This window comes from Trachurus trachurus (genome assembly GCF_905171665.1).
Source record: "Trachurus trachurus genome assembly, chromosome: 17".
Classification (NCBI taxonomy): domain Eukaryota; kingdom Metazoa; phylum Chordata; class Actinopteri; order Carangiformes; family Carangidae; genus Trachurus; species Trachurus trachurus.
Genome location: NC_139900.1, coordinates 13544340 through 13556895, shown reverse-complemented (window position 1 = coordinate 13556895; position 12556 = coordinate 13544340). Strand labels below are relative to the sequence as shown.

The 12556-nt window shown below is 40.9% G+C and overlaps 1 protein-coding gene across 5 annotated transcripts in view; it reads right to left on the bottom strand.

The window, feature by feature from the left end:
• Positions 1-680: 680 nt before the first annotated feature.
• The window catches only part of LOC311000780 (myosin IXb), a 31760-nt gene continuing 19884 nt past the window's right edge, over positions 681-12556 (bottom strand). For 3 of the 5 annotated variants that reach the window (XM_083991613.1, XM_083991615.1, XM_083991614.1), the window contains 20 exons: positions 12379-12524; positions 11570-11914; positions 10559-10640; positions 10090-10287; positions 8945-9048; positions 8755-8828; positions 8179-8363; positions 7156-7263; positions 6847-7017; positions 6717-6758; positions 6509-6620; positions 6348-6421; positions 6052-6244; positions 5599-5727; positions 4907-5012; positions 4684-4815; positions 4437-4560; positions 3554-3648; positions 3343-3467; positions 681-1707 (listed from right to left, as the gene is read on the bottom strand). In XM_083991613.1, the coding sequence (XP_083847739.1) occupies positions 1427-1707; positions 3343-3467; positions 3554-3648; positions 4437-4560; positions 4684-4815; positions 4907-5012; positions 5599-5727; positions 6052-6244; positions 6348-6421; positions 6509-6620; positions 6717-6758; positions 6847-7017; positions 7156-7263; positions 8179-8363; positions 8755-8828; positions 8945-9048; positions 10090-10287; positions 10559-10640; positions 11570-11914; positions 12379-12524 (2826 nt within the window). In that variant the 3' untranslated portion in view covers positions 681-1426. Of the gene's footprint in view, positions 1708-3330; positions 3468-3553; positions 3649-4436; positions 4561-4683; positions 4816-4906; positions 5013-5598; positions 5728-6051; positions 6245-6347; positions 6422-6508; positions 6621-6716; positions 6759-6846; positions 7018-7155; positions 7264-8178; positions 8364-8754; positions 8829-8944; positions 9049-10089; positions 10288-10558; positions 10641-11569; positions 11915-12378; positions 12525-12556 lie in introns of all 5 variants that reach the window. The other 2 variants (XM_083991617.1, XM_083991616.1) reach the window with 2 other exon arrangements.

The following is a 12556-nucleotide window of genomic DNA, read 5'->3' as shown; positions in this document are numbered from 1 at the left end:
ATACGGATGGAAACGTACAAGATGTTCAGATACTTCAATGAACACAATTAACGCAGTTCACTAATATTATATATACTGTAAAATTTGAGAAAATGCCTGGAGCCCAATAACACGCTTAAGATCAACAAAGATACTGTAATTACTACCAACATCTGAATTAGTCCTGAATTAGATCTTTTAATAACAATACTGTATTTACTAATTTAAATGAATGCATTCATATATATATATATATATATATATATATATATATATATATATATATATATATATATATATATATATATATATATATGCTATTATGTATTTTTGCATTAGCACCTATTTAAAGTAGGCTACTCATCAAGCAGCTCATCTCACATTGAGGTGGACGAGGCTGTTTCTCTAGAAACTGTTAAAGAGGTGTTGACTCAATAATATGATAAGTTTGGAGGTTTCCATGTGTACTTGGAAGCAGAATTAATCCAAAATATTCTGTTTGACAAAAAAATACCTAACAGGAAAAGGATGAAGAGAGACATGGTTCAAAACTAAAATATTTCAAAAATAATTGAGTATATTTTCATACACTTAGTATAGCTTTGATCTGTGTTTATATAGTGTAGACACTGTGTAATAAATCTTTTTGTGTTACAGCCAGAGAGAGACTCAAAAAATGGTCAGTTTATTTCCATTGGTGACAAAAAGTCAAAATCACAGGATGTCCACCACGATATACATAATTCCTAGCCCTTATAAAATGCACAGGCATGCAACAAACTTACATGTATGGACAAAGTGTTTACTTGTTGAAACTGCGCAGCTTTGCAAAAAAACAACAGTAAAGGAAATATTTTCAGTCAGTCTAACAGGCAACATTATGACAACATCACGCTCTGTACAATGTGGAATCACTTTAAGTACAATGCTATAACTTTTTCTTTCTTTTCTTAGGTACACTTAAAAGATTTTTTTTTCCTCCACAAACAAAATAAACTGCCATTAGTACCATAGTGGTCAGCCTCAGAACATGGTCCATTGATAAAGGCGGTACATGCATCTTGAATTGTTCCTCACTTTTCTGCAAAGATGAGACAAAGTTTCACAGAAGTGGTCCAGATACCTACCTTTTCTAAAAATGTCCTCTGTACAATTCTGAAAAATGTATAAAATCATATAGTACAGTGATTATAGTGTGCTTGGTCATTGCTGATTGTCTTTCTTCAGATCTGTTATAAAAGAAGGGAGGAAACCATCTGTCTATGTGATTTCCCCGGTTAAATACATTATAAATTCTCAAAGCACTTTGTTTCCATAGCAGCACCGTCAAATGGAAAAGTCTGTAAAACAAAGAGCTTGGTTCTTTTTCCTATTTTTTGCCATAACAGGTCTTCTATTAACACATACTTGGGAAATCTTCAAGTTATTACAACTTGTGGTGTTATGCTCAAGTCTCATCCTCATCCTCATCGATGAAGGGGATGTCTAGGTCGTCGAAGCTCCCGCTGAAAGTCTTGTTGGCGACTGGAGGGTTGTCAGTTGGGGATGTGTCGTCTTGGCCGCAGGGTGAGAAGCCCGTCAATTGAGTAACATCTGTCCTCTGTCCTGATGTGAACCCCGTCTGTTCATCGTCCGCCTCGGCCATCAGACTCCTCACTCTATGCGCCAGGTCAGGAGGTTTTTGTGGGCAGACAGGTTTCTGGGTTTTCAATCTCATCGGCGTCTTTCCTGGCAGCAGCAGCAGCAAAATCAGGTTAGTCAGTAAAAAAAACGTTATCTGGTCAAATCAAATCAAGACTTTTGTCACATTTACACAGTTGTACCAGTAAAAAATGGTGAATTTCACTTGGGGTAGGCAGTAATTTTCTAGCATCACCTCTTAGCTCTGCTTTTAGGCTTAAAAAACAAACAAACAAACAAACTAGTATGTGGTGGGAGACTTTGGCCAATAACAGGTGTTTTTAGAGACAGATGGAGACCTTTCCTGTTGGCATTTCTACTAATGCACATACAGGTAGACAACCTCTCTGATTACTGCACTTCTTCTGGACAGGTGACATTCCTATAATATCAAAAAATGTCATTGTTGTTGATTATGTTAGTAGATTTATCATGACAGCAGATGATGAGCGGCTCAGCTACATGTTTTCTAATTATTCAACCCTCTATGAACCGGAGCAAAAGCTCTTGCCTACAATTGTGTGGCTTGTGTTGTTTTGAAATGTATGCACTGTTTATCCCAGTTTGAATACAATACATTAAAAAGGCTAATAATAATGAAATACACATTAAAACAACTTTAAAGCATGAAATATTGACACATGTATGCATGTAGCAGTAGTAGTGTTGATGAGAGCAGAGTATACAACAATACAATGAATGCGAGATATGCAGCTGCGAGCTGAGAACAGGCAGAAGCCGATTGGTGGAGTATGTGGGTGGATGTAGTTGAGTGGGTGTGTTGTTGTAGCTTTAAATGTAGCTATGAGATTTGTAGTACGCAGGGCTGTCAACCACAAGTTCCTGTGCTGGTTTCACCACAAAGCTTAGTTACAGAAACAGAAAATAAAAAGGAACTATGCATATGCGGCCAGTTATTCTATATAGATATATACTGTATATATAAGAGAATATGGAGAGGCCGAACATCTACTGTCCTATGACAACTTCCTCATGGCCTCAGTCTGCTTGAAACACAAAAAGTGCCTTTGGATTTTCAAAATGTGTTTTCCAACCTGGCATGATGAATAAGATGTTTATGTTTTTTTATGAATGGCCATGATTAAGGTTTTGCTAAAACCCAGATGTTACAGATACCCAGAAGATGCATGCAGCATGCAACATGGCGATAGTTGTGCACACTTTTGAGCAACATTGCCAGGGGAGGATTCAGAGTGTTTCTCTGCTGTCATAACTGAAGAATGAGAAATTGAGAAATTGAGGACAAATTGTGCACGTTTGTTTCATTTTACCTTCTATACCTTAGTGCAACACCGTGCAGTGTTCACAAGAAGACAGTATTGGCCTTTTCTTCACTTGTTTGATTAATTGTACTGAGACTACAAGGAACCGTGGAGCTCTGCAGGATGACCTTTCTATTCCCAACCTTAAGTGTGGCCACTATGATCAGGTATAAACACTTCTGATGCAAAACAACCTGTTATTTCTGTCATGCATTGGTTTAGATCTACTGTCAGCACATGCAGAGGGAGAAGCTGCTATCTACTTCTGCTGAGCTACAGTACTATCTACTGTGCACTACTAGTGTTGTAACATAAAATACAACCTAACTACATTAGGTTTATCACTGCGGTATTTTCTCAAACCCAGAGGAAGGTGAAAATACCTTACCTCCCTACTGACCTTCCGAATCCAGGCTCCTCAGTCGGTCCTCTAAACTCTCTGTGCTCATTGACGACGACGAGTCCAGGTTGTCGTTGTCAGAGTTTTCCTGCTCCAGGTCAGGTAACCTGCAGGCCAGGTCCACCCTGGAAGAGACAGCACAAGATATTTTAATTCAAACTCAAGTCACGTTGAAGAGCATTTAACCCAAAAAAATGAATCCTCAACTCACTTTTCTTGCTTAATGGACTTGATTCTTTCGATGAGCGTCTTTTCCGTTTCATCATCGTGTGTTTCCTCTGGAACATCCGAAGGCTTTTCAACAACCTGCACACAGATCAGTAGTGGAAGCTGAGTGAGAGCTGTCACACTTTCTACTATAAATTATATTCATTTAAAATAACTGGTCTAATTGCAAACAAGTTACAGATTTAGTTTGTTTATTCTGAGCATTTAGTTTGAAGTGACAGTAGTTAATTTACATTTCTGTGAGCAGTTATACTTAAAGCCCCTGTACGGAGCTTTTAACTGGATACGCAAAAGTCTCTGGTTTCTGTTGATGTGTCTCTGTTACCTACAACAGCAAATGAGCCCATCAGTGTGAAGATACGCTATTTCTAAGTAGTCTAATTCTATACCTCTGGAAGGCATGGTCGGGTCGGACCACTGACGAAACGATACGAATAGATACATTACGCTGCTAACAAAAAAAAAAGCAAGTCCTGTCTTCCTTCCGACATTTCCAAAACAAATCTACACAAGACAAACGTCTTCACGACAGTGGGAAATGCAGTCTTCATTCTGGCAAAACACCACCGCTTTCGTCCACAGGGGCCGCCAAAATCAACACTAAATGAAAAGTCTGTACAGGGGCTTTAAATCCTCTCTCTTATCCCGTTAGGTCGATGTTGTCTTGACTTAATATGTATCCTTGTAATGTTTCAGTCATATACTGACAAACGTATTGCAATTCAATGCATCTGCTAGATTAATTGCAGGAAATGTGGTCACAATGTCTCTCAGGTATCTGGTCACAGAGTTGTATGCTGTCAGAGTGAAGCTGATCTTCGATCCCAGACCACAGACATCAGATCAGTGTTGTAACGTCCCCTCACCGTGTTTTGCCTTCTTAATTTGAGTTGATTGACCGCCAAGGCCTCTGCGTACTCCAGCTCCTGGATATTCTGCATCTTCTCTTTGTAGCGTCTGAACTGCTCAGAGATCAGGATCTCCACACACCTGCAGACGACACAATCACACATACACACATAATAATTACAGAGCAGCAGCAGCAGAGTGCTTCAAAGCTGCACTGCAAAACCTCTGTGGAGAATGTGGGGAATGTGCATGACGATGACTCACGTTGTAGTTTTGGACACGTCCCTCATACCAAGGAAAGGGTCGTCAGCATCAGGAGAGCGAAGGATACACGGAGCAAACACAATAGCAAGAGAGCTCGGTGACATCTTATTGTGCTCTTCTTCCTTAGCAACCCTAAACGACATAGAGGTCAAAGTCTCTAAGGACGTTGCTCACACACACAAATACACTGAAATAAAATAATAATTAAAAACAATCTTCCTACCTGACAAGGTGAAAGATGAGCCTCTCTAATGTGTTGTAATTAGCAGGAGGCAGCTCATCAACCTTTTGGTACACAGCTCTTATTCTCTCAGCTTTCTCTGGCAGCTCTGGAGGAAAAAAACAGACATGAATGATTTTGTCAACTTTTTAAAATAAATGTTCATATCAGACAATTCATATTCATATTGATTATCATAATATGTTTGGGTTTTAGACTGCTGGTTGGACAAAACTAAATACATCAGTGTGGTGCAATTCTATCCACTACTTTCTGACTTTCTTTACAAAAATAGAATAATCAGTAGAGTAATTAATAGTATAAATAATAAATTACAGCCATAATCACAATGACAGCCAACTTCATGTAGCACCTGACATGATAAGAAGAGGGGTGGACAGCTCCTACACGGTTATGTTTGTTGTGTATGAGGAGCAGGAGTGGATTTCTAAAACTTGTAGACATCTTGTATTATATAAAACAATTACACAGTGTTTCCCTCCACAACACTGATCACAGCTCCATAAAAGTCATCAGCTAAGATATCACACACATCTAACACATCTAACTGCCTGATTCTGTTTGCATATGTTACCATCTCCCCTTCTAACAGATTCATAAACCAGTCATCCATCAGGACCGTACTTGTCACGGTTCATCTTTGAAAAATGAAAACACTGTCAGCATTTACACACCCACAGCATGAAGAAAATCGTTGTAGAGGGAAAAGGTCATGAGGGGGTCAGGCAGCTCACGGAGCCATCGCTTCATCATCCCCGTGATGGTGTGGATGGGGTAATTCTCCAGGCACGCCGACTCTGGATCTGGCACCACAACACATCAAACACACAACAAAATGTAGCATTACCCAAGTTAATAGAAAAGAACAGATCTTTTTATATCCCAGAGGGCAACTCAGTTGTCTTTCAAATTATTTCTAAGTCTACAGAGTTTAATTTCACAATCATAAACGATTCAAATATAGAATTTGCAATGGTTAACATGAAAAGATAGAAAAAAGTAAACTTCTACTAACAGGAGATAAAACTAAGGAAATCTTGGCTCTTAATAATAAACAGAAAACGATACCAAGTTGAGCCAGTTATTCTGTATTACCGTATTAAAAAAAAGATCGAGAAATTTCTTACCCGTCTCCAGAATCTGGTGGAGCTCCCTCGCTCGACAGGCAGAGCCCGACTTGCGGTAAATGCCCTCAGTGTAGAGGCCGTTTAACTCTATGTGCATCAGCAGCTCCTCCACCACCAAGGGCACAGGGTTGGCTTTATTGGTGAGGACACACACCTGCACACCGAAGTGAAGCGAGCCCGGCACACTGTCATCCTGTCATCATGCGGAGAGACGAGAGAAGTAAACGTGAGAGATTTGTGGATATTGGGATTTTGAGACGATTGGCGGTAAGATCCCAACAAATGTCCGGTCGTACCTTCCTGGCGCATCGTGTTGAGCAGTCTGTGATGATTTTGTTCAGGCATTTTTTGTGACAGATTAACTTGCACGCTAAAATGGAAAAATAGGAGAGAAAAAAAATGAATTGTACGTTTTTAAATTCCATTATATTTGTGTCGTGCAGCTGCTTGAACTCACCACTGCACATGTAGGCTTTCTCCATCCCCCAGATGTAGGAGCCACACAAGTCGCACGACTGCATGATGTTCACCTGGTACGTGCTGAACAGGTGATCCAGAGGACTATCAAACTGGAGACACATGGTGTGCAGACGTTACATTGGGATTTTTTTTAATCTTAGCTTCATAATGAGGAAACCTTATAGTGCATATAATATTAAACTTACACATTTGTCCTTTTTCCTCCTTGTCTTTGTCGTCTTGGTCGCCTGAGAGAAGCCAGAAGTGAGAGACGAGAGTGAGGAAAGTGATAAATTTCATTCTCAGAGTGGTGATTGATTGAATTCACAGATTTACCTTGGATGGTTCAGACTCCACTCGTTTCATTTCGCCCCTGATGAAGCCGTCTAGCACCGACTGGAAGAGGTTGACCACCAGCGAGACCTCTGCCTTCTTCTTGGGTGCAGCAAGCGTGTTCACTTTGTTGTGGTAGCCTTTCATCAGATCTTTGTAGGCGATTTGTGGCTTCTGTTGATCAAAACAAACCGGATCATTTCAGTGAGTCACCATTTTTACTTTCCAAAAAAAAGAAACTTTCCCTCCTCTTTTCTCCAACTAGATGCAGCTTTGATTTATTTCCCTGTACAGTGAAAGACGCCGACTCACCTGGACGGAGTACATGCCCTTGATGGTCTCTCTGAACTGCATGGTGGCTGTGAGGAAGATGCTCTCTGTTTGCGACAGCTCTTTTACTCTTGATCGCAAGTCATTCACCTGATAACAAAGGTGAGGAAAATAGTGAGCAAAGCCAGGTGGAAATATTTTACAAAATGCCAGAAATATGTCTGAGTTGGAGACAAATTAATAATAATATAGCAGAAGAAGACAGGAAAACACTAGGCAGTGTTGGGGAAGCTACTTATACTCATAAATAAATAAATAAATAAATAAATAAATCAACAAAATATAATCGCCTACAAAAAATTCACATGCCAGCAGAAATATGCCTCTCAACTCAGTTTTATTCTTTTAAAGAAAAAAAGCTGACATTTTTGGTCAACATACTGTAGGTTCACCATAAACATGTGGGTTAATATAAAGAGAAATTGAAAATCCTAACCCCAACACCCACTTGTAAATCAGAAATGTAAATCAGTCAACAAAAAATGTAATAGACATAGGTAGGAGGTAGACAATAGACATATTCTAGACCATATTCTTGAACAACAATGTTTAAAACCATGACAGGAACTTCAGAGGCTCTAACACTACGGCACTAGCACTAGATGCCAGGGTAGAATCGCTTGTTGACACGACACATGAGCATCTCTTAAAGTTTTTATCAGACAGTCGGTTCTGGTTCATGTTATTTGTAAATTGAGCAGTTAAACTACAAAAATGACCCAAAAAGTAGTTGAAATACTTGACGCAGCACAAAATATGAATGTAGTGAATGTAGCAAATTGTAGTTCTATGTAGCTCAACTATGTACATGTAGTTTAAGTCTCCCCAACACTGACACTAGGAGAAGAAGAGATACAGTACATAAATAGGTCATTATAAAACAAATCACATGAATATAAACTTAAAATTGTATAAATAGACTCAGACTGGGGAAGTCTGCAGTTCCTGTGCAGCATTTGTAAGTTATTAATGTTATTAATAGACAGTACTTCTACTTCCTCTCACCTGGTTTCCGAGGAACTCGTCCAGATTTCGTAGCTCCTTGGGGTCGGTGATCTCTCGGTCCAGAGACGTGTTCCACTCGATCGCCCTCGTGGCTCGGCTGATTCGGATGGTCGGGGTCCGACTCACCCTCCCGCTGCTTTGGTTGGGCATGTGGTAGGGATGTGGAGAGTAGCTGGGCAGAGTGACTGTGGGTCACACAGGAAGAGACAACACCATCATCATTAGTCTGATGTGACTGAGGTTTAGACTTTAGATCTACTGGTGATGTACAGGACACTGAAAAACTGCCATTTAATTTAAGAACCAAGTTTGACAGTAGTTGTTGCTGTTGAGTAAATAACCTCCAGATGGCAACAGAGGAAGTCTGAATACCAGTGGTATATGATATATGATATAGTAGGCTAGTGGATAGACAAAGAAAAAATAACATTTACATGCAAAAAGCTGTAACCATGTCACTGTTTCCTCCTTATACTATACACATGTTTATATTACAGCCCATTATAAGTGTACAATTAAAATGCACTACTTAAGGCTGCTGCTTTGTGAGACCAGGGTTTGAAATCTTTAACTTACTGGTTTTGTCTGAATCGTTGCTTGGGGAAGTTTTGGGCCCCCGTTTCCGCAGGAATTTACTGAGAAACCAAACCCTGCAGAGAAAAGAGTTAAAAATGTGTTAACTCCACTCAGCATTATATTTAGTAATATCAATGACAATAAATTTGCTTCTGAAACACTCATTATTCAACTGAAAGAAGCGTTTTACTTCTCAGGGGATATGAGTGATTGGGTCGACCCCCGGTGTCCAGAGTCCTCGTTGTTCGACCTCGGTTGGAGGCTGAACCGGGCGCCATCGGTTTGTAGTTTCATCTGCAAAAGTATCAGAACATGAGCAAAATGCTTCAACTTGAAACATAATCAACTCCTGTGAACGTAAAAATCTAAAAAAAAAAACAACACTGTAAAATCAGATGTGTCAGGTCACAGAGTTAGTGTTTTTTCTCCACCATGTTCCCCTGCAGTGGCCACACCCGTGTCTTCAGAGAGACTCCCACCACCACACCACACCCCCATGAGCATGATAAAATGTTACCATGACAGTGATAGTCCGTCACCATATTTATTGATCATGCAAAGCTACGTTATTTCTTGCTGTCACCTCAACTTTCACCTTTTTTCTTTAATTAGTATCAGCAAAAATTAGTTCACATTTTAACAGCTATATCAATTCCCTCATTCAGATCCTCTACTCTACCGAACTGGTTAGTAAGACAAAGGTATACAACCATAATTATATTACTAGATGTTATTGTCCCCAATAATATAAACCTTACAAGTCTGCTCCAGTGCTGTTTACATTATTTAAAGTACAATAACTGATCTGTAAATTTAATGTAATTTGACATAAGTTGCCACATATGGTTAAAAAGACAGTGCGGCTTGATCAATCAATAGACGCAACAAACGTTTATTAATTTAACATTGATTTCAACAATAGTTTCCTTATTAATCAAATTCATGTTTGATTTCTGGCGTGTGTGTACTATATACAGAATCATTGTTAAATCCTCTGTGATTAAAGGATTCTTAACTTTAAGACAACAACGACAAAAAAAACGTAACAAAAAACCTACAAACACACTAACTCAAGAGCAACTTCATCTGTACCTGCTGACCTGCGGCTCATTTCTTTGAGGGGACAAAAAAAAGATCAGAAATGAGCTTTAGAAACGGCTTCAGTATTTCCCTCCTTTTGAAAGCTCTCTTTTTTTTCATCGTGCTGCATTGCAGAAGAGAAACGTGAAGTTTCGCAACAATGAAACCATGTTGAGACCATGTGGGACATACACATGCAGGGCCTTGCATGCACAGGAGGGTCATTGTCGGTCAACATGTCCCTTTGGTCAGTACCTTGACCTGGGATTGGAGGCCCCGGACGTCCACGCTACTGGCCGAGCTCTTCATGCCGACCACATTGGGGCTGATCGGAGGCAGCGGAAAGCTCCAGTACTCTTTCTCCTTGGAGCCCCCAAAGTTAATCACCAAACCGCTGCGGGCGTAGGCTAAGCGCCGCTTGCGTTTGGGCTGCTTGCGGAGGCGCACTCTGACCTAATTGGGCCAGGAGAGGTGATGAGGCACAGACTGGGAGGCCTTTTTTCTAGATTCATGTGTGCAGACCTTCTGTCGTGGGTTTGTCTGCTTCACATAGACCAACAAGTACAAACAACTACAGCACTTTGAAAAGCCAAATCCCACATTTGTTCTTGTAAAGGAAACCAACAACTTCGTAGCAAAGGAACAAGAAAAAGGATTGAATGTTGAAGTTAAATATGCGGTCACACAGCCGTGGGTTGTGTCGTAACACGTGGACAAAGGTTACCTCATTGGCAGAAGGTGAACTGTCGGAGCCTGATGAGCTGATCTTGGACAGTTCATCTACCGACATGGACTTCCCTTTGAGTCTGTTTTCAGATGGAAACAAGAGCAGAGCTGTGGATTACTGCCGGACTAAGATAAGACTCTACACAGAAACATAGAAACACATGTTAAAGGGATAGTTAAACATTTTGGCAAATTCACCTATTGCCATATCCCTATAGTCATATTAGTAGGTTCATTACCTTTAATTATCGGTGCATGTGTAACCGGTGTGTGTGTGTACTCTGCAACCTGCCCTGAGCGAGGATCGAACCCGCAGCTTCCCGCACCACAGGCGACGATGCTAACCGTTTCGCCAAGAGGTTGACAACCGCTTGGCAAATTGGTTAGCACGTCTTTTATGGGTGAGTGAGTTTACTTCCAGTACAACCTGTCACTTCTCCTTACTGGTACCTCGTGACTGTGGCACACCTGCGGATCTCTGTTACACATGTTGTTTTGAGATCAGCGGGGCAGAGACGTGAGCTGCTCAGTGAACACAATGGAGGTGAATGGTACAGGTCCCCTGTCCCTTATCAAACTCATCAAATACACAATCCACTATGAAATAATAATGTAACATTACGAGACAGAGTTGTTTTCGACGCAAATGCAGCCGAAACTACATTCCCAGACACGGCTGCTCGGTAGAGTATTTGCTTTATGTGTCGTAATGTTATATAATGTTACATGATTATCTCATAGCGTGGTGAATGTGCAGGTCACAACTTGTCCACCAGAGCATTTTGGAGTTGTTGGATTGTGTATTTGATGAGGGACAGGGGACCTGTACCGTTCACCTCCATTGTTGCTGAGCAGCTCGCGTCTCTGCCCCGCGGATCTCAAAACAACATGCACCAATAATTACAGGTAATGAACCTACTGCTATGACTGTAGGGATTATGGCAATAGGTGAATTTGCCAAAATGTTGAACTATCCCTTTAAGATTAATGAAACACAACGGAAACTTACTGAAACTCATCTTTCTTGTTTCCTCGCCGGTTGATTTCTGGACTGGACTCGTCTGTCGGTTCGCCCTCGCTCTGTCGCTCCCTCCACCTCACAGCCTTCTCCTTGATGCCCCCCATGTCTTTGTAACGCTGGAGCGAGCTGCTCTTAGGGCTGGGGGACCGATCGCCGCTGCTAACTTTCGTGTCCGAAGGGAGAGAGAGGGGTCTGTTGAGAGGCGGAGGGGATCCTCGTCTCTCCCTGCTCTGGTCCCTCTGCGCCGTCTGGCCATTGACTGGGTCGACCTGCTGCGTCCTGCTGGGGCTGGGGTCCAAGTTGTGCTGCCGCCTTAACTCTTTTTTTGTCAAGCTGCAATGAAAGAACTATTGCATTAGACTGAGATCACAGAAACTGCATCCATAAAGTAAATGGTAAAAAAAAATCTGTTATATGGTTACTTAAATGCACTTACGTAATTTCCCAGCTTGGGATCAATAAAGTCTATCTATCTATCTATCTATCTATCTATCTATCTATCTATCTATCTATCTATCTATCTATCTATCTATCTATCTATCTATCAAGATTAAAGAATAATCTCATAAAAGTACTGGATTAAACACTTGTCTGTGTAAAACATGTTAAAAAAATAGTGATATGCGATATTTTCTCAGAATAATATCCTGCTACACATTAAACATCAAATGCAGGAGTGTGGGTGGAAAATCAATTAACAGAGTGACTTTAAATCTGTGTATTAATCTCGTGTGCAGCAGCAGCAGCAGCAGCAGCAGCTGGTCCTCCTACAGTCCTGTGGCGTGTGTGTACTATACCTGTCCCGTCCAGACCGGGTGCTCGATGTTTTCTCGTCTCCCCCCTCCTCATGCTGGTCCTTTGGCCTCTTCAGGGAAGTCCTCCAGGCCGTCTGGATCACCGTGGCAGCTCGGTTTTGATCTTCATAAAACTCACGCCAGCACCTCTGAAGCAACAGAAATCCTAGTGTCAAAGTCT